The sequence below is a fragment of the Oryctolagus cuniculus genome, chromosome 2 (assembly GCF_964237555.1).
Source record: "Oryctolagus cuniculus chromosome 2, mOryCun1.1, whole genome shotgun sequence".
Lineage (NCBI taxonomy): Eukaryota > Metazoa > Chordata > Mammalia > Lagomorpha > Leporidae > Oryctolagus > Oryctolagus cuniculus.
In genome coordinates, this window is record NC_091433.1 from 2132180 (window position 1) to 2153410 (window position 21231).

The window sequence follows — 21231 nt, forward strand, 5'->3', positions numbered from 1 at the left end:
CCCGGGTGCCCAGCACCACGCTCAGCCCTCCTCACGTGGCACGGAACAAGGGCCACAGCGGACACTGTCGTGGCATCAATGCACCTGCCCAGCGAGGTGGGACCCTGCGGCAGAGCCGCGCTCGGTGTCCGCCCCTGGTCTCCCCCAAGTCCTGCTGCAGCAGGCAGGGATGCGGCCCTGGGCTCCAGCCACAGGACCCCGAGTTAGACACCTGTACGGGCGCCAGGCGCTCCCAGGCGGTCAGCAAGGGCGGCCGAGGGAGCTGTTTCCCTTGGAAGAAACGAGACCTGGGCCCAGGGTCCCCGCCACGGGGCCCCGCCGCTTGGGCACTTGGGGACAGGTGGCACAATTTATACCGGCCTACCGCTGCTGCTGGGCCCTGGATAGCACGGCCGGGATCCGGCCACATGGGCACAGCCCACACGGCACACCCGCATAAACACACAGCACACATACACAGAGAGAAGCACACGCATGCACACATGTACACACAGCTGGGCACAGATATGCCTGCAGCACGCACTCTACACACACAACACACACGCATGCACACATAGAGAAGCGTGCTCGCACGCAGGCACACACAGGCACGCGTATACGCAAGGGTAACCCGACAGGCAGAGCTGCCCCTTCCAAACACCTGGATGGCACCACGGGAAGCAGTGGGGTCCCACCGGGTGCACCTGAGCCCAGCCCCAGGCACGGCCGTGTGGGCTGGGCCGCTTCACGCCGGCTTTGCGAGACCCCCACACGTGTGCAGATGTGCACACACGCACACATGCACACACAGGTCATGAAGATGTGTGCGGAGCTCCCAGGAGCTGTGGCTGCAGAGGCCAGGCCAGGTGGGAGCGGCCCCTCCCCCGCCTGTGCCCTGAGCAGGGTCCCCAGCGTCCCGCCTTGCCTGGTCTTCCCAGCACTGCTTGAACTCCTACTGTGTGCTGGGCTCTGGACAGACCCTGGGGGCCCTGTGGATTGGACCCGTCACTCATGGCCAAGGGCATGGGATTGAGGCAGCGCCCGATGCCCCACGACTGCCCAGACCGTCCCCAGACCATCTCAGGGACCCAGGGTGGGCGGGGCCCTGCCCCCACCCCCGCTCCCTGTCCAAGCTGGCTGGTGCGGGGAGGGGGACTGCGCTCCGCCTTCCACGGCACGGGCAGCAGAGCCACCTGCAAGGCGGCTGTGGAGACTGCTCAGGTCCCTGGGTGAGGGGCCCGGCTGAGGCGAGCCCCCCAGGGCTGACTTGCAGTCGGGGCAGGAGCCAGGTCTCCCCAGCTCCTGAGCCCTGCTAATGGACTCTGTCCTCAGCCGTGTGGAGCCACGTTTCCATGGCTACCCGACTGGACGGCTTAATGAGACAGGGCCCGAGGTTTCCAAGGCCTTGGAGGAAAGAAAACATCAGCTCCAAGAAGGCCCGAGGGTCCCAGGGTGGACAGGGAGGCGACGCAGACACACACCCGTCCTCCGCGTGGTGGCGGGAAGGCGCCCAGGCACGCTGAGTCACTGGCACTCGCCAGCCTGGGTGCCACTGTCCCGCCTCCCCCCACCCGTGCCCCCAGCATGCACCTGCAGGCAAAGGGAGCCCAGCACCTCCTGCTGCCTCTGTCCCGCGCCCCTGGCCAGGTCACGTGCGTGTAGAACACCCGTGTGTGGCAGCCCGTGCCGAGCGCCTGCTGTCCTGACCGGCGGCTCCCGGGCCGCTGCTCCCTCCTGGCTGCACCAGGAGCTGCCCTGGGGATGTGGAGCTCAGGGTCTCACACAGCCGCTGTGTGCCCGCCTCCGGCCTGGGAGTGATGCTGCGGGCGTGTCCTCCACACCCTGGCCTCAGCCGGAGAGGCGGCGTCCCCGGCTGGGCTGTGCGCAGGAGGGCTGGCCGCGCTGGGGGCTCTGTCTGGAGGAGCGAGGAGCAGGGTTCTAGCCAGCGCCCCCACACCCAGCAGGTCCCTCCACCTGCAGGGGACTCACAGCGGGAGTGGAGGCTGGGGCAGGGCCTGAGGAGGGGGCGTGGGGCCGGGTCACCTCCCTCTGAGCCCCAGACACGCTGGGCTGTGGAGCAGTGGCAGGAGCCGGCGGCCCTGGGTCTCCACGCACCCCAGAGCGCCCCTAGTCCATGTCATGTCCCAGGAGAGAGGGCTTCGAGGAACATCTGCGGGGGTCCCTGGGGGTGATGGCGACTGCCCAGAGCCAGGGGGCAGCGGCGGGGCCGGCCCGCATCTGGAGGACCCTCGGGGCGGGGCAGAGCCTGCCAACACCTGGAACTTTCCCCAGGGGTCCCTGGGCCACGGAGCCACAGAGATGGCCCTGCCGTGGGCGCGGGTTGGGGGGCTTCTGGTCAGGGCAATGCCCTGACCTCTGAGCAGAGCAGCTAAGGGGAAGGGAGGCTCCCTGAGCCCGGTCCTGGGGGCACCCGTGGCAGAGCAGGGGAGGGGCGGTCCTGGCAGCTCAGGGACAGGCCACGCCCGCTGCCCCCGCCCACCAGGAAGGCCAGCTGGAAGGCCTCGTGCTTGGCCGGCAGTCCCTGTGCTCCTCTCACGCTCGCATCCCATGCTGGGGGCCGAGTGAGAGCCAGGTAGGGGGACTGCCCAGCGCCCCTCCCCCGGGCCACGGGAATGCCGCCCCCTCCCGGACACCAGGCGCCCTGCAGCCACGGCCGGGGAGGCCCCGGGCTCGGGGGACGGGGCGTCCGCCTCCCCGGTGCGGCGCTTCTCCCCTGCAGTCCCGCAGTGCCTGGGAGCCTCTAACTGCCCCGTCTGTCCTGGAAGCTGCTGCACTCAGATCCCCCCGCGCTACCCCCAAACGCGCTTTCCAGGGCCGCTCCCCGCAACATGGCCCGAGACCCGCTTCAGGTTTGAGCTCCTGCCTGTGCGTGCCGCGCAGGAGCCGGCTCCGTCCGCCCCTCGCCCCTGCACCCCTGGAGCTGCCGCTCCCCTCGCCTGGGGCGGGGCCTCCTCATCAGCGCGGTGGGGGCTGGGGCGGGGCTTCAGTGACGTCAGAGCCAGGCCACTGGCCAGCAAGCCAAAGGTCACAGGGCAGTGGCCGATGGGTCCTGTGCCAACCCAGTCCTGACCTCACACCGGAACCCCTGCCCCAGGCGTCCCTGGCTGCTGCTGTGTCCCCGCAGCCCCTGGCGCTGCCGTCCCAGGCCTCGCTTCTTCCAGGGGCCACGGTCACGGATCGAGCCCCCCCCGCAGCCGCACCCTCAGAGACCGTGCTTCCACCCGCCCATCTCTGGGGGGTTACTGGGGTGCAACGCAGCCCCTAAGAGCACACAGCTTCCTCTTCTCGCGCTCAGAGAGCAACCAGGCTGCTTCATAGCGGCACCCGGCCCCTGTCTCTCTCGTAGGGTGGGCTCGGGGGAATGGGGCTGCACCTGCCCGCACCCCGCCCCTACTCCTCCCCCTGCAGCCGACTCGGGAGCTCCGGGCCCCTGTCCTAGCCCTGTGGGTCCCGCCCAGGGGCGACTTTGCCTCTCAGGGGACACCTGGCAATGCCTACAGCCATTTTTTGTTGTGACAGCTGGGGGTGCTTCTCGCGTCTGGGGGGGTGCCGGGGCCAGGCAGGCTGCTGAGCGCCCCACACTGCACAGGGGCCCCCAGCCCACCGCGTCGGCAGCACCACCGTGGGGAAACCGTTTTATAACGGAACGTAGACCTTGGGCCGCGGCTGCTGTAGAAGACTACATTTCCCAGCTTCCCTTGCAGCGATGTGGCCACATGACCACATTCTGGCCAATGGGATGGCAGAGGGAGCGGCACACGCCTGAGACCCCCCCCCCCCCCCCAAGGAAGGCGGCAGAGGGGCCGGGCCCTCAGCCCTGCGTGCAGAAGCCGCTGCCCGGCTCAGGCCTCCCCGCCGGCGTCTCCTACAGCGGCAGCGCGGTACCCTGACGTCCGTGGCGCTGCTCCCTCCCGTGGCCAACCTCTGGTTTAAGCTCCGGGAAGAGAACATTCCAGAAGCAGCGGAGCGCATCTCCCCGAGCTCGGCCCGCGGTGTCCGGGTTCCAACACAAACATTGCAGGGCCCAGGCTTCCAGAAACACTCGGGAATCCGGGCCAGCACAGGACGGGAGGCGGCCCCCAGGGTCGCGGGCCGGGGCTCCCTCCGCTCCCTTTCCCGAACGCGATCTCCTATGAACAAAAACCAGTCTCGGGTCGGAACCAGGGACCGGCGCTCCCTGCGGCTCTGAGCACGTGTGTGCTGCGGGCAGATCCGCCGATCGCGGGCGTGAGCCGGGGTCATTTAATCAGCCGCTTCCACCGGGAGCACAGCCCGGGTCCCACGAGGGAGCACCTGAGAGAGGAGGCGGCTCAGGAGGGAGAGCCCTCCCCACGGAACGCACAGCTGCTGTCCACATAGCGGCGCCCACGTGGCTCCCCGAGAGCAGGCAGCGTCCATGGCCGCAGCTGGGGACAGGACCTGTGTCACTGGGGCCCCTCGCCCTGCACCCCTGCAGGTAGCGCTCGGCTCACGGAGGGCCTGCAGGAGAGGCGGGCTCTGCGTGGCGGACCTGCCACCTGGTGGGGGGCTTGCTCCTCACTCACTGGGATGGGGGGCTGGGCACTGGGGCTACAGGGGCACAGCAGTGCCCGGCAGGGGGACAAGTGTGGTCATTTGGGCTCCCCAGGGCGGCCACTGTGGGATGGGAACCATGCCCGGTCTTTGTGGGTGTGTGGCGTCAGCACGGGGGGCTGGATGGCGAAGTGGCCGGAGCCCCTGGAGACCGAGGCAGACGCACCTGCCCCCCGAAGCCTCAGCCTTCCATCTGCGAAGTGGGGGTATTTTCAGCACCAACCATCAAAGGAGATGAGAAACTGAACCGAAGGCTTCCCTGACCTCGTGAGACCAAGGAGTTCTGGCCCCTTGGGAGGCAGAAAGTCAGATGGAGGAGGCACGGCCGCAGGGCAGCCTGGGAGGCGGGAGTGCGGCCAGCGTGAGCTGGGGCCCAGCTGGGACCCGGGGAGGGGCCACGCTGGCTGAGGGCTCGCCAAGGCCAGGGACGGCAAGATGGCAGCTCTGCAGGTCGGATGCGTTTTATTTGCCAAAGTAACTAAGCTCTTGGAAGGAGCTCACAGGAGCAGAGAGCAGCAGCAGCGTGCACAGCACACGGGCTGGCCAGCACACGCATCGCCCGGGGCCCCCGAGTCCGCTGGTCCCACAGGCTGAGGGCTCGCCGGGGACGGCCGGGGACGGCCAGGGCAGCACAGGGCTCCTTGGCAGCTCCCAGCTCACCCTGCGGTCCTCGGGGCTCCGCTCAGCCTGGCCCTCCCCTCCTGCCGTGACCTGCCTGGCTCGGGCCCGGCCAGCCCACACCCCTGCACCAGGCTCCCTTCCACCCCGGGCAGGCAGGGCCCACACACCCTGGCCCTTGGTCCCTGGCCTCCCCAGCCCTGTCTCACACTCCCCTGGGGCTCCCCGGACCCACAAGGACCATAGAGTGCTGCCCGTCATTGCAGGCAGGAGTGGGCTCAGAGGGCAGGTGGGCAGCGGGCCAGGGTCCCCGTGACTCGGCAGACGGGCAGCCGTGGGGACCCCTCCTCAGGCTCGGAGGTCTGCCCGGGTTGGCCAAGCTACTTCCTCCTCCTAGAGGCTGCCACATTTGGTGGCTTGTGGCCAGTTCTGTGGACCACTGTCCCTGACCCTCCTGCCTCCCAACTCGCCCAGAAGGCCCGGGGTGCTGTCCCCATTGCAAAGCCCCTCCTGGTGTGCGATGCTGCTCCTCCCGGCACAGACGGGCTCAGCTGACAGAGCGTGGACAAGGAGGCCACGGACGTCTCCCGTGGCAGGAGGAGTCCGGCTGCAGGAAGCAAGGCAGCCTCTTCTCTCTGGTGCTCTTCGTCCTCTTCCTCGCCTCCTCCTGGCTGTGCGAGGGCTGCCGTGGCTCCCAGCATCACACCTGGAAGGTAGCTGTGGGTCTTCCCACACATCTCCCATGTGTCCTCTGAGAGGTCCTGCTGGTGGGGCCTGGGTCCGGGGCTGTCCTGTAGCCCCTGCCGTGACCAAGCCCCAGCCGGGGGCCTGAAGACCCCTCCCCGGAAGCTGCAGAGTAGCCAGCAGCACCGGCAGGAATGGCAGCCCCTCAGGTCGCGGGGGCAACACGTGGTCAGCCTGGCTCGGGCGTCCAGGGCCAGGCTGGGGGTGGGGGTGGGGGGCAGGAGGCCAGGTCTTCTGGTGCCGCCCCCTGCCCTGCCGCCCTGCACCTCCAAGGCTGCTCCGGACAGAACGAGTGACCGAGTGAATGAAGGGCTGGGGCTGGAGCCTGCCTGGGAGGCCCTGAGGGTCAGGCTCGGCTCCAGGGGCAGCAGCAAGGCCCCGCTGCGGGGGGGGGGGGGGACGGAGGCCAGGCTGGGGCACACAGCAGGTGCTCGATACCCGCTGTTCTAATCTCGCTCCCCGGGCAGCTCCTCCCCCCGCCGCCGCCCGCCAGCCCTGCCAGAGCCCACAGCGCTGATCAATAGGCACTGGGCCCAGCAGCCGGCTGGCCGCCGAGCCCCGCCACGCTCTCACAAGACAAATGGCCCGCCGCAGCGCCGTGGGGGGGGGGGAGCATGCAGGCCTCACCTCTCCCTGCCTCGCCTTGACAAATGACATTTCAGACCAGCCCTCGGCCCTGCACGGAGGGGGAAACATTTGCCTCTGTGGTGAGACAGGGCACTGGGCCGGTGCCCCTGGGTGCCCCTGGGTGCCTGTCTCCCGGCCTGCAGGCACCAGTGGGGGCCAGAAATGGGGCCCGGCTCTGGGAGCTCCCGGCCCAGGGGGGACGTCAGAGCAGGCTTGGGGCTGGAGGCACCTGCACCAACGCCCCCATTTCACAGACAGGAAAACTGAGGTCCCCCCCGCAAAACTGCGAGTAAATGAAGAGTTAAACACACATCTTACGGCTCCACGCGCACGGGTGCGAGGCTGACGGCGGCTGCTGGGTGGGGGAGGGGCTCCGCACGGGGCACCCAGGCAACAGCCAGCGTGCCTGGAGCTGCCAACCGGCCCGGCCCAGGGCTCCCTGCAAACAGCACCCCCACCTCACCCCACACAGGGGTCACCCTGGGCCCCACTCTGACGCAGCGTCCACTATGCTGTGAGCCAGCTGGGGTCGGGCAGCGGGGACAGACGGGGCCGAGAGCCCTGGTCCCTGGACAGCTGCACCCCGGGGGGCACACAGCGGCCAGCAAAGGGTCCCAGATCTAGGGGAGCTCCGGGGGGCTTCCTGGAGGAGGGGCATCGGGGAAGACAGCCCCAGGCACAGCGGGGCACCGTGGTGCCAGGCCCTGAGAGCACGTGCCATGGCCCAGGGCCACGTGAGGACTCCGCCCGCAGTGAGCAGGCTGAGGTGGCGGGAGGGGCTGCCTCTTGCAGCCCAGGGGCGGAGCCAGGCCTGGCCCGTGCACGTGTGTGCACGCCAGTGCATAGGAACCTGTGTGTGCATGGAGACAGGCGTGTGCAAATGTCTGTGCATGTGTGCACGCCCACACATGTGTGCAAGGGTTTATTAGCACGTGTTTATGCACAAGTGTGCCCACAGCCTGTGTGCATGGCCATATGCCATGGTGCACACACGTGTGTGGACATGTGTGCACACGGAATACGTACATGGTATTAGTCGTGCGTATGCATGTCTATGCTCAGGTGTGTGCAGTGTGCAGACGGGCACACACGCGGATGTGCACAGGCACACCCGTGTGCAGTGTGTGCATGAAGCTATGCACATGTGTGCACAGCACGCGTACATGAGTGGCATGTACGCATGTGTGGCCGTCTGTGCACATGGTATGTTGCATAGATGTGCTAGTGTGCATGTATGTGGGTCCACAGGGCATGGATTGCGGCATCTACACGTGTGTGCACATGTATGTATGCACACACCTGAGGGTGTGGGTGCTCATGGGCCCCCGTGTGCACGCGGCACACAGCATGTGCACAGGTGTGTGTCATGTGTGACAGAGGCATGTGCAGGGATAAGCAGGCACAGGGTGTGCTCATGAGCGTGTGCCCTTGTGGGCGGCACACATGTGTGCACAGTGGGTGTGCGGGAATTGTGCACCAGTGGGGGGGGGCTCCCCTCTCCCCGAGCGAGGCTGCAGGTCTCCCAGGGCTCTGCGTCCCGGGTGTGCACCCAGCAGGTCTGCACCCAAAACCCTTCTCGGAGGCAGCCAGGGACCAGCCGTGCCGGCTCGGGCGCCGCAGCGGGGCCCAGGGCCTCCTGTCCCAGGGTCCTGTGGCCCTGGGGTGGCCAACACGGCCCCTCCCCGGGCCACCTGTCAGAGGAGATGACGTGTGCTCCACTTCCCCAGCCTTTCCCTGAAGCGCACCCCCATGTGCAGTGCACGTGCCCGCAGCGCCACCCCCGCCCCCGCGGCCCCGCCGGCCCTCCCCCCGCAGGCCGGGATGGAGCCTGGAGCTCGTGCCAGGCTGCCTGCTGCAGGTGAGGAGCACGGGGAGCCTCGCCCCTCCTCTGCCCAGCTGGGAGCACTGGCCTCCCAAGCACAGGGGGCCGCGGCCACCCACAGCCCCGCCTCCGCTACCCCTGCGGCCCCCACCCCGGCAGGGCCAGCAGCGGTGCCACAGCCCCGCATCGCTCACCAGCCCGGCCCTGGGGCGGCTCCCGGGCAGAGGGGCGCCCTGTTGGGCTTCGGTCCCCGGGAGCTCCGTTCCTGGGCAGTGGTCGTCTGTGGACGCGAGGCTGCGGATGGAGCAGAGCCCGGAGGCCCAGCCCCCGGCCTCCCAGGATGCCTGGGAGGGGGGAGGGGGATTTCAGAGCCTGCAGCTGACCAGTGCCTCTGCCCAGCGTGGCTCCCCGCACCTGCAAGTCGGAGCCCGCTCCCAGGCCTTTGCCCTAACTCCTCCTCATTCTTGGTCACCTCCTCCAGAAAGCCCTCCCAGGTTGGGAAGGAGTCCCGGGGCCTCGGTGGCGGTTGGTGCCCCTGCCTCCCCTCACTCCCTGCACCCGAGCCCCTGCTGTGCGAGCTGCGTGCGGGGTCGGCCCTGGGAAACACACCTCCCCACGAAGATCTTGGCCAACGAGGGAGCTCTCCTCCTTCCTGGCCACACCTCTGGCCCCGGCTTGACCTCAGGGACTCCAGTTCTGCTGGACATGAGCACAGGGGACAAGGAGCTGCCACTCCCCACCACCTGACAAGAGGGCCCTCCCCTGGGAAGGCTGAAGCAGCCCCCAAGCCACCCACAGGGCTAGGGGGCCACCCATCTGGTGTCGCCCCTCACCGAGCCGCAGGACAGCCGCTTCCCATGGCCTCTCCTGTCCAGGGGCACAGGGAGGCCAGCAGCTGGCAGACACCAGGGGTCAGCTGCCCGCCAGGAACTCCCACTGCTGCCGCGGGGTCTTTCTCCCCCGGGACTCGGGCTGCCCAGAGGCGGAAGCAGCACCTGGCATGGACACAGGGACAGAGCCTGACCAGGTACAGAGACAGCCCCAGGCGACCCCACCCGTCTGCCAGGTGCCTCAGCGGGGGTGTCTGTCAGAGGTGATCCTAAACACCCTCCCCCACCACAACACCTTAAGAGCAGGTCCTGGCACCCAGAAATTGAACTTCAGTAGCCACCAGCACGGGTGCAGAGCTGGGGAGCCCGCTCCGGCTTCCAGAGGCGCCGCCGTGGCCACGCACGACCCAGCGGCCTAGGAAGACGCTGAGGCCAAGGGCCGAGGAGCACGACCAGGGTCCGGGCAGGAGCCAGCGCGCACACGGGCAGCGCCGCGTCTCTCCAACCAGGCCGCAGACCCCGTGCCAGCCGGCGCCGCGCGCGCGGGTGCAGCTTCTGGAACTCACCGGTCAGGCCAGCCGGCGCCCGGCCCCGGCCCCGCAGGCTACAGTCGGCCCTGGAGGGGGCGCCCTTTCCCCGAGCGCGCGCGCCGCGCCGCCGCCCCGGACTCCTCCCCGGCGCCGCGCCCGCAGGTTCGCCAGAGCGGCCGCGGGATGCGGCTCCCGGCCCGCTCCGCCCCGGGCCGGCGGCGCGGGCCTGCCCGGAGCCCCGCCCCGCCCCGCGCGCCCGCCCCGCTGCGCAACTCGACCTAAGTTGGAAGCCGAGCCCAGCGGCGGCACTCGGCGCGGAGCGCACGGCGGCGGCGCAGCGCTGGCGAACGAGGCGGCGCCCGCACGGCCAAGCGTGGACCGCGGGGGGCGCCCGCGCCAGGGAGCAGCGGGAGGAGGACTCGCGGCGGCGCCGGCGCCCAGCCCGGGAAAGTAAAGTTGGAGCCAGCGGCTGCGCGCGGGTGCCGGGGCCCGGAGCAGCGGCGGCCCGCGCCCCGGAGCTGCATGCCCTAGCCGGCCGGATGGGAGGCGGAGCGCCCGGGCCACCGCCGCCGCCGCCGCCGCCGCCTGCAGCCTGCGCCCCGGCCGGACGCGGGGGCCGTGGAGCCGCTCGGGCGCGCCCGCTGGGACGCCGCGTCGCCCTGAGCTCCCCGTGAGCGCAGCCGAGGGCGGGGCCGCGACAGGACCCCGGGGCCTGCCCCCTCCGCCGCGCCGCCGCTCGCGCCGGGCGCCTCCAGCTCTGCACTTACGCGCGCGGCAGCTGCGGGGAGCCCGGCTGCCACGCTCTCCCGCGCGCCGCCCGCCGAGCCGCCGCAGCCCAGGGCCGGCCGCCCGGCGCCGCGGTCCCCGGCGGGCGCGCCCGAGGAGCAGGCGGCGATGCGGGCGCCGGCCCGGCCTGGGGGGCGCCCGAGCTGCCGCGGCTGCGCCCCGGCTGCAGGCAGGCCCGCGTAGCTCGCGGTAGGACCATGGCGGCGGCGGCGGCGGCGGCGCTGGCGCTGGCGGCGGCGGCGGCCGAGGGCCCCAACGCGAGCGGCGCCGGCGCCGGCGCCAACGCCTCGGGGGCCGCCTGGGGGCCGCCGCCGCCGCCGCCGGGCCAGTACTCGGCGGGCGCCGTGGCGGGGCTGGCCGCCCTGGTGGGCTTCCTCATCGTCTTCACCGTGGTGGGCAACGTGCTGGTGGTGATCGCCGTGCTGACCAGTCGCGCGCTGCGCGCGCCGCAGAACCTCTTCCTGGTGTCGCTGGCCTCGGCCGACATCCTGGTGGCCACGCTGGTCATGCCCTTCTCGCTGGCCAAGGAGCTCATGGCCTACTGGTACTTCGGGCGGGTGTGGTGCGGCGTCTACCTGGCGCTGGACGTCCTCTTCTGCACCGCGTCCATCGGGCACCTGTGCGCCATCAGCCTGGACCGCTACTGGTCGGTGACGCGCGCCGTCGAGTACAACCTGAAGCGCACGCCGCGCCGCGTCAAGGCCACCATCGTGGCCGTGTGGCTGCTGTCGGCGCTCATCTCCTTCCCGCCGCTCGTCTCCTTCTACCGCCAGCCCTACGGCGCCGCCTACCCGCAGTGCGGCCTCAACGACGACACCTGGTACATCCTCTCCTCCTGCATCGGCTCCTTCTTCGCGCCCTGCCTGGTCATGGGCCTGGTCTACGCGCGCATCTACCGCGTGGCCAAGCTGCGCACGCGCTCGCTCAGCGAGAAGCGCGCGCCCGCGGGCCCCGACGGCGCGGCCCCGGCCGCGGAGAACGGCCACTGCGCGCCCGCGCGCGCCGACGTGGAGCCGGACGAGAGCAGCGCGGCGGCCGAGCGGCGGCAGCAGCGGCGGAGGCGGCGCCGGGGCGCGGTGCGCCGGGGGCGCGCGGGGGCGCCCGCGCCCGAGGCGGAGGCCGGGGCCGAGGCCGAGGCGGAGGCGGGCGCGCTGGCGGCCGCCAAGTCCCCGGGCGCCGGCGGCGGGCGCCTGTCGCGCTCCAGCGCGCGCTCCGTCGAGTCGTTCCTGTCGCGCCGGCGCCGCGCGCGCAGCAGCGTGTGCCGCCGCAAGGTGGCCCAGGCGCGCGAGAAGCGCTTCACCGTGGTGCTGGCCGTGGTCATGGGCGTGTTCGTGCTCTGCTGGTTCCCCTTCTTCTTCAGCTACAGCCTCTACGGCATCTGCCGCGAGGCCTGCCAGCTGCCCGACCCGCTCTTCAAGTTCTTCTTCTGGATCGGCTACTGCAACAGCTCGCTCAACCCGGTCATCTACACCGTGTTCAACCAGGACTTCCGGCGCTCCTTCAAGCACATCCTCTTCCGCCGCCGGCGAAGGGGCTTCAGGCAGTGACGCGCGCCCCCCCCCCCAGCGCGTGCCGGGGCGCGGCCGCCCCCGGGGACCCCTGGGATCCACGCGGGCCTGCAGGGCGAGGCGGGGCGGAGGGCGGGAGGGGCGGCAGGGCCTGGCCAGCGGGCGGGACAAAGGGCAGCCCCCTTTGCCTTCCCGGCTGGGCAAGAGGCGTCTGCGGGGCTCCGGGCCCTTGCGCGGCTGTGGCCGTGCCACTCCCCGGTAGATGAGCCAGGCGCCCGCAGCCGCCACCGCGGCCCGTCGGAGCAAGGGCTGACTTCCCCAGGACCCCGGGGCGGAGAGCAGAGACAGGCCGCTTGGTCATCGCAAGTGTGAAGATGTTTGCCAAAAACAGTGACAGCCAAGACAACAAACTATTTTCTAAATAAACCTTTGTAATCCAAGTGTTGGGTGCCTCGGTCGGTCTTTAAGCTGCGGTGGGGGCACCGTCCAGGGCCCCTCCCCTGGGGACGCATGGAGCGCCGGGGGAGAGGCAGGTCCCCAGGTCCCCGCTTCCCCCACTTGCCGAAGGCGGAGGATTTTTTTTTTTTAATAACAGTGCTCTCTGCACCTGCAAAGAATATACTCAAAACTTCTGAGCTGTAGGCGGATGAGAGACAAAGCCATGGGGAGCCTGGAGAGCTGCCCCTCCCCCGCTGGCATTCAGGGCCTCCCCAGGCAAAAGCTGGGGGCTCACCTGTGTGGAGCAGGTCGGGTGGGGAGGACCTGCCGTGAGGAAGCTTGAGGCCCCGGGAGGGGGCTGGGCGAGCCTGCCTGCCTGCCCGGGCTCCGTCCTCACCCACTGCGAGCTCTCCACGCTCAGTGCACCCGCAGGATGGGGAGGGGGCCACGCGGGCACTCCCAGCCCCTGTTGCAGACCCCTGGGACACCTGTGCCTGGAGGGGACGACTGGGGGCCGGGACCCCGCCCTGCTCCAGATTCAACCGCAAACAGAGGGTCACCAGCAGCCACCGGGCCACGCAGCAGCCAAAAGAGAAGGGACCACTCCCCGGCGCTGAGCAGGGACCCCAGGCAGGGGCCCGGGGCAGGAAGGTAGAAGGGTGCTGTCGGGAATCAAGGCGCTCCCGGGATGGGGGGCAGCGAAGGAACGTGACCAGGGCGGGCGCTGAAGACAGCTGCGCAGGTGGCCTGGGGACCGCCTGGGCTCGGTGCTGCCCCCTGGCTGCAGGGCGAGACGTGTCAGGTTTGCATTGCGCTCCTGGGAGGCTGCGGGGTCTGCCGGGAAACGCGCCTGCTCTGCCGCCTACTGACAGCCGGGTGGTGTGAGTGGCCACAGCCGCCCGGCCCAGCTCCAGGGAGCAACTCGGAGTGGGCAGCGTGCTCGTCCCAGGCTGCGCGGAGCCGTCCACGCCCCAGAGGCTGTGGACACTCGGCACTTGACCGTGAACTCAGCGTCAGAAATGGAGGCGGAAACCCAGCCTGGTGCCCTGCAGGTGGGCACACAGGTCGCCTGCCCCGGGCCTCGGCGTCTCCATGCGTGGAGCAGAGGCACAGACATCACCCGCGGGGGCCCTCGGGTCTGACTGTCCCCACCCGGGGCCAGGAAGCACCGGCCAGGGGGTCGTCTCTGGTGCTCGGAGCAGCACCGCTGGGCCCACACTCTGGCCCTGGACGGCCCGGCATTCGCCAGGCCTCAGCCTCTTCCTCTCTCTGCTTTGTGGAGCCAGAGCTGCTGTCAGCCCCTGCCTGTGGTTGGGGGAACCGAGGCCCAGGGCCCCCGCTTGGGCCCCGTGACCTCAGGGTCTCCCCGTGGTGTTTCTGGAGGATGCCAAGAGTGTGCCCACTCCAGGTCTGCCGTGAGGGAGCAGCGCCGGCTGTGAAGCCAGCTCTGAGGCCCCCAGCTCGGCCGTCCGGGGACGTGACCCTGGGCCTCGCCACGTGGCACCATTGGACCGGCCCATCTGCCATGCGGGGCCTCCCCTTGGGCTCCAGAGCCGCGGGGAGAGAGGGGTGCGGGCTCCCAGCCGCCAGCCTCCGCGCTCACTGGCGCCTGCTCGGAGCCGGGCCTGCGGCTCCCCCGGGCACACGTGTGTGAGCGCACTCGGGGGTTTGAATGCAACGGCGGACTGCGTGGGAACCGGGAAACAGCAGGCAGACTCCGAACGTTCCCTCGCAGCTCCGGCTGCCGTTCGGAAGAGCTGCTCAGCCCGCACAGCCCCCGGCTCCGGGGGCGGGGCCGAGGGACGGGAGCGGTGGCCGTGGCATTTGCGGGCGGGGAAGCCGCCGCCCGCCTCCCCAGCTGAGCTGGCACAGGTCTGAGCTCAACATCCCAGGGCTGCGTCGCCCTGCCCCGTGGTGCCTGCAGGCCGGCCTCACCCTGCCCAGAGCCCGCCTCCCCCAGCCCTGCCGTCCCCACTCCTGGTCCTGAGTGGTGTCCCCAGGCACCTGCCCGCACCTCAGCCCCTGAGCGCTCCCTGGGCAGGAGGAGCTGATCCCTGCTGGGGCGTCCTGTGGGGCTGGTGTGGGCAGGGGTGTCCTTGGAGCTGAGGAAGAGAGAAGGGGCGGCGTCTCTGAGCCCCGGGGGAGGGTCTCTCACCCAGATGCCCCATATGTGCTTTGTGTGTGCTGTGAGCTAGTCCCTGGGGGGCAGTGCCGGTCCGGCCAGCAGGGCTGTTGAGAGCATTGGGGGTGGGGGTGGCGGGAGGGCTGCGGGGGTAGAAGTGTTGGGTTTGCCGGGCAGGAGCCCTAACAAGTTTCCTGGAACACTGTGACCCAGGACGCCCCCACCCCCCCCATCCAGCCCGGGACCCCCGCCCCACCACCATCCAGACCAGGACCCCCGCCCCACCACCATCCAGCCCGGGACCCCCACCCTACCACCATCCAGCCCGGGACCCCCGCCCCACCACCATCCAGCCCGGGACCCCCGCCCCACCACCATCCAGCCTGGGACCCCTGCCCCACCACCATCCAGCCTGGGACCCCCGCCCCACCACCATCCAGACCAGGACCCCCCCCCACCATCCAGCCCGGGCCCCCCCCCACCATCCAGCCCGGGACCCCTGCCCCACCATCCAGCCCGGGACCCCCCCATCCAGCCCGGGACCCCCGCCCCACCACCATCTAGCCCGGGACCCCCGCCCCACCACCATCCAGCCCGGGACCCCTGCCCCACCAGCCCGGGACCCCCGCCCCACCACCATCCAGCCCAGGACCCCCGCCCAACCACCATCCAGCCCGGGACCCCCGCCCTACCACCATCCAGCCCGGGAGCCCAGCCCCACCACCATCCAGTCCGGGACCCCCACCCCATCACCATCCAGCCCAGGACCCCTGTCCCACCACCATCCAGCCCGGGACCCCCACCCCATCACCATCCAGCCCGGGACCCCCACCCCATCGCCATCCAGCCCGGGACCCCCGCCCTATCACCATCCAGCCTGGGACCCCCGCCCCATCACCATCCAGCCCGGGACCCCTGCCCCCTCTCTGCAACACAGGTTTCTGGACTCTGGGCCCAAAGGTGGACAGACCCAGCCTTTCTGACCTGCCACGGGGCTTCGCGCTGCTCCTCGTGAGAGCCCAGGCTACAGCGGGTCATTGTCGCCGAGACAAGGAGGGCGCCCTGACCCAGAAAGCTGGGGTGCAGGCGCCCCGCCCACATGTCCAGGCCTGGTGCCTGTCAGCTGAAGGGAACAGAAACTTGATGCACCTTCCATGGCCTGATGCCGGGTCGACCTCAGAAGCGGGGGTGGGGGTGGGGGTGGGGCTGGGCCTGCGCCGAGGCTGCAGGGCCCACAGGCCACCATGGAGTGGAAGAGGGCCGTCCCCCAGGGCAGCACCCCGCTCCCGGCCCCTCCCTGCCAGAGCCCCCCCCCCCCGCCCCAGCACAGACGGCCTCCTGGTCCCAGCCTCAGGTTCCAGTGCCAGCGCTCTGGTCCCCACTGTTGATGTCACGTGCTCGGGCTCCACCAGGCCCTGGGGGCTCTGTTAGTGCCGTGCCCCACCCCGGGCCTGCCTCCTACCTGTCCTTACCCGATGTGGGGTTCATGGAGCCCCAGACTCCCCCAGACTCCCCCAGACACATATCCCTGCAAAGCCTGGGAGCCAGCAGGGGCCCCGGGGACTGCATGGGGACCCTGTGCCGCCTTGGCCAGCAGGAGCCGGGGAGCAGGCCGTACCCGCCCACCAGTCACCCTGGCGGGGCCAACCCTGGCGTCCGAGCCCCAAAGCTGCCTGTGGGGTCCCCGAGCGGGGGAGGTAACGTGGACCTGAGGGGTGGCTCCAGGCTGCAGCCCAGCTGGGATTGCACACGTCACGCGCCGAGCGGGGGCTGAGACGTCAGTGGGCTGGGATTCCCAGGAGGCTTGGCAGAGCGTGGCTCACAGACGCCGGGTGCTGAGGGACACCAGTCATGTTCATGCCGGCGGCAGCGTAACTGTGAGCCCGCGGCCAGCCCTCGCCGCGTGCCGACGGCAGGCCAGGCTCCCCCGCGCGCTCTGGGCTCCTGCTTCTCGCCTTCCGCCAGGAAGGAATCAACTGAGGGAGTCGTGAGCCGGGCCGTGCTCAGCTCGCCACACCACACCGGGTCCCTCCAGGAGCCATTCCTGTGGGTGTTATTAGCCCATTTCACAGATGGGACAGGCTCCCTGGGGGTCCCCCTCCATCCCTGCTCCCTTGCAACCAGCGCTGAGACGATAGCTGTACCCGGCAGCATCGGACGGGTCGGGGATGTGCACCTCCCGCCCGTCGCTTTGCTGCTCTGACGGAGCCCACAGCCAGACGTCACCTGCTCCTGACAGCCACTGGGCCCCTTGGTGTGGGCCCGGCCAGCCTGGTTTCGGTGACGTTGGTGATGTCGTCTCTGAAACAACTACGGAACAAGGAGGCCTCAAAGGCTGCCCCACCCAGGCCACGGGGGCCTAGACGTCCGGGGAGCAGCCCAGGGCGGAGGGAGCCACGGCGAAGCCCGTCCCCCACCATGGGCTCCGGCAGAGCCGTCGCGCTTCTGCCAGGGCGGGGCAGGAGGCGGAGCGAGGGGTGCGGGCGTCTGCTTCAGGCCCCGCCCTGCCCACAGAGGGTGAGGCACGGCCAGGGCGGCCCCGTGGTCACCTGCGTCGAAGGTAGCTGTCCCCGGGTGGCTGGGAGCGCGGCCTCGGGTCACGGAGCCCCCGACTCGGGCTCGAGCGCTGTGAGGCCCTGAGCCGGTTTCCTCTTCTGGATACAAGGGCTCTGCACCCCACGCCAGTCCCTGTGCCCGCGTGGCCTCTGTGCAGAGCGAGGGGCCCCGGCCGGTGTCAGCACCACAGGTGCTCTGCTGGGCGCCTGTCCTCCGGCAGGCCTGGCCCTGGCAGGAGCCCACAGCGTGCCCAGCTGGTTCAGGTGCCGGGAGACAGCACCACCTCCCCAAGCCTCCTCCGCTGTGACTTGGGGACAGCACTTCGGCCCTGCAGGGCACGTGGGGTGGGCGGGGGGGGGGGGCGGCCGGCCTGCTGGACTCCTGCGTCGCCTCCGCCTCACCACCCAGCCCCCCGGAGCTCCACTTCCCCGTGACCCGTGACGTGGCAGCTCGCCCCAGGCCCCGGTGTGGGTGACTCATGGACCCTGGGGACCGAGTGGGCGTGGGTAGGGGCCCCCAGTGCGGCAGCGGAGGGGACTTCCATCTGGTTCCCATGGGTGACCCCGGGGCTCAGGCCAGCAGACAGCGCCGAGAGCAAACGCCAGGCAGCCACTCCCGCTCCTGGACCCCCTGGGGCCTGCAGGGTGGGGGCAGCCCTCGGGTCCTGGCCGCTGTTGGCCAGCTCCGGGGCACGCTAGGGGCAGCTCTAACTCCACGAAGACCCATTGCCGGCCGCCCAGCCTCAGCGGCCTCCATGAGAAAAACTCCATGGCAACCAGGAAGCGGCCCTGCTCGCTGCGAGCCACCAGGGGCAGGGCCAGGGGAAGGCCACGGCGGGCCGGCCAGGCTCTCGCCTCTCACCCAGGGTGTGCGGGGAAATGCGGGCTTGACCCCCATGGGGAGTGCTCCTGCTCTGGTCGCCGCGCCCAGGGGAGTGGCCAGGCCACCCGGGGCACCCAGCCAGGAGCCAAGGAGCCCAGTGTCAGAGTTAGAGCAGGTGGCCTCTTCTGTGGCCTGCAGAGGGGCGGTGGGCTTGCCACACGCAAGGGTGGCTGGGGCAGCCGGGGTGGGGTCGCCGAGGTAGATGTCCACATCCTACCCCCTGGCCGGGACCCCGGGGAGGGCGAGGAGGGCTGTGGGCAGGGGAGGCCAGGGGGTGACGGAGGGGCTGGGCGTGGGCCGCTGTCCCTGACGGTGGCCGTCCACGCGTGGCCCTCATCTCCGCACGGGCACTCGAACAGCTGCCCGGGCCAGCCGGAGCCCACGGTGGGGACAGAGCCGGACCCAGACGGCAGCCCCGACCCCAGCCGGGCACACGCTGCCTCCAGCTATGCACGAGAAACTCCGAAGAGCCTGCCTGGCACTGTTCACCCCCTCCCCTGCGAGGGGGTGCCCGTGCGGACCGGGGCGGGGGCGGTGCTTCGTGCCTGGGAAGTGTGTCACCCCAGGGCTGCGCCCGCCCTTGGTGGTGCCACAAGCCCTTTGCGGAGGCGGCTGAGCCCAGCCCGGAAGGTTCTGGAAAGGTGCCCCGTTCCCGGTACTCAGAGCTCGGAGCTCGGAGCAGGGCTCCTCCCAGCTCTCTCGAGGCCTGGCGTCTGCTGTGGGATGATGGAAACTGCCAGCCGGCCCGCGCGGCTCCAGCCAGCCCTGGGCCCTTATCTGCCATCAGTGTGGCCGGGCAGCGCTCCGAGGTCTGGACAGCCAGCGGGAGACCCGGCGTGCCCATGACCTCGGCAGGCACTGGTGTGGAACGCCTGCCGGGCTCTGCCAGCGGCCTGGATGGCCTATCCTTGGGGCTGGGGGCTCACCTTGTCCTGTCCTCTCCCCATGTGGGACCCCAGCACGTCGCCCGCCTCTGAACCAGGCACCTGCTGTGTGCGGGCAGCGCGGTGCTAATCCCTGTGGGTGGAGAGGCTGAGACGCGGAGGCTGACAGCCTCGGAAGCTGGAGTCGAGCCAGGTCCCCAGGGCCCCTCGAGAACCCCAGAGCCCTGGCCACACCCCCAGCTCCCATGGACACCAGCGGGGCCGCTGAGGTGGGCGTGGGTGTGGCCCGCGGGGAGGCCTCCGGGTCACTCCCATGGACACAGCCCCATGCCAGTCCCTGGGGGCACCCATCCTCACTGCGGGCGGCGGACAGCACCTGGCAAAGTCGCTTCCTGCAGACCTGCTCTGGCTGCTGTGGGGAGCGTGGCACCAACCCCCACGTCCTCTGGCCATGTCCTGGGCTCCGGCCCAACTGTTTCTGAGCCAATGGTGGCGAAGCAAGAGTCCGGAAGAGCCCCGCCCGCCGGCACTCTCCCTGGCTGTCAATCAGCTCGCCTGTTCTTCTGTCTTTGGGCGCAGGGTCTGCCCCAGTGGTGAACCCCAGGGGATCTACAGAGCCAGGGACGAAGGTAGGGACAAGGGGCTCACACAGGCTAAGATGGGACAGCTGGGGGTGGGAGGGACACACCAGCAGCCCCCGGGAGGGGTCCCAGGTCAGACCTCCATCCTGAGGCCAAGGAGACCACAGGGACGGAGGGTGGGGTGTGGTATGCACAGGGGTGAGGCTGCTGTGGTGGGGGAGGGGCCGGGAGCAGGAGCAGCTTTGCCACCTCCTCCTGGAAGCCTCCCCTGTCACCTGCTGGGGCCGCGCTGATGCAGTGGCCTCTGGGCATCACGGCCCTGCCCCGCGCTCCCTGCTGTCCCAGGCTCTGCACCCCTCAAGGGCAGGGGTCTGCGGCTGGCAGGGGATGGATGCCGGCCGTCTCTGTCCCTCAAAGTCCTGCTCAGACCCCAGGTGAACCCGGGCAGTGCTGCCCACTGCTTTGCTGGGCTGGGGGCGCCGGGGCCCCTGCTGCAGACCCCCGGTGCCCAGGGACGGGTCCTGAGCCCTGAGCTCCGGGCACAGCTCCTGGAGGTGACCCCGAGGGCGAGTCTCTGAGGGCAACGCCCACGGCCGCCAGCCCCTTCCCGGGACTCCGGAAGCCGTGGGAGGGCGGAGCTGGCGCCCAGGGCACGACTTTCTTCAGGGCGCACGGAGCCCCCGGCACCCAGCTGGCCTGGTGCGGCTCCTGTTCGGAGCCGAGAGGGGAGTTTGAAAAAGCCGATGTTGGTTCCCACGACATCCCCAAGGTGCCACAGCGGCACATGGATGAGACTCCTCTGGTGAGCATCTATTGAGCGCCTGCTGTGTGCAAGCACTGGCCGAGGGGAAGGTAGAGACCCTGGGAAGAGAGCCCAACGCCTGTCACATCAGCCAGCGGAGTCCAATCAGACAGCGAGCCCTACGGCAGCCGCTGTGGCCCTGGGGATGGTGCCCGGCGCTGCCCCGGGGCCTGTCCTCTGCCCTGCCCAAGGCCAGCTTCCACATCAGCCGGCATGGTAGGGGCCCTGGCGCGACACGCGGTGGGAGGCGAGCACTCCCGCGTCGCAGGACGGTGGGGCCGGGGTGGTGAGGGGACCCTGCCCGGCCGGGCCTGTGATGCCGGGACCTCCTCCGGCCCTTCTGGCTCCTGCACATGGTGCGGGAGGCCGGTGACCATAAGCCAGATGCCACAGACATGCCAGGGTCACCAGGGGACCTGAGTGACAGGCCACCCCGGGCAGGGAGTGCACAGGGACTCCCCAAGACTACCCAACAGGTCCAAGAAGACGCCTCCGTCACACGGCTCCAAGCAGCTGGTGGGGGCGGCCCTGCCTCCTGAGGGGCCGGAGAGGGCTGCCATGGGCCTTGTGCCAGCGCGAGGCTGGGCGCCCACGTGAATTCCACCTGGCAGGGCAGACCCACCAGTGCGAGGACGAATGACCGGGGAAGGAGTGATGCTGAGGGCCAGGCCCCGCCGTGCGCCGGCTCACCGCCAGCTCACCGCCCGCTGCCCTCGGCCTCCCTCCCTTGTCTACTTCCCTACCCTCGTCTCGGCGACACTGTGTGGGTGGGGCTGTCCCCAGACCCCAACTCGTCCCAGGAGCCGAGCCAGGAGGGGCCTCGGCCAGAGACGCAAGCTCGGGAGCTCGGCAGGTGCAGGCCTGGTGGTGAGGGGGGCGGGGCCGGGCCGCAGGGCTCCGGAGCGCCAAGGCCGGCTTCCGGGCCCCGG

General features: G+C 70.4%; 1 protein-coding gene across 1 annotated transcript; it reads left to right on the plus strand.

Moving 5' to 3' along the window:
- Nucleotides 1-9885: 9885 nt before the first annotated feature.
- Nucleotides 9886-12477, plus strand: ADRA2C (adrenoceptor alpha 2C). The gene has a single exon (XM_070069537.1). The coding sequence runs from the start codon at nt 10727-10729 to the stop codon at nt 12074-12076; it is 1350 nt and encodes a 449-aa protein (XP_069925638.1). The 5' UTR covers nt 9886-10726; the 3' UTR covers nt 12077-12477.
- Nucleotides 12478-21231: the final 8754 nt, after the last annotated feature.

Coding starts and splice junctions, on each gene's coding strand:
- ADRA2C (XM_070069537.1), top strand. CDS start 10,727: ATGGCGGCGGCGGCGGCGGCGGCGCTGGCGCTGGCGGCGGCGGCGGCC.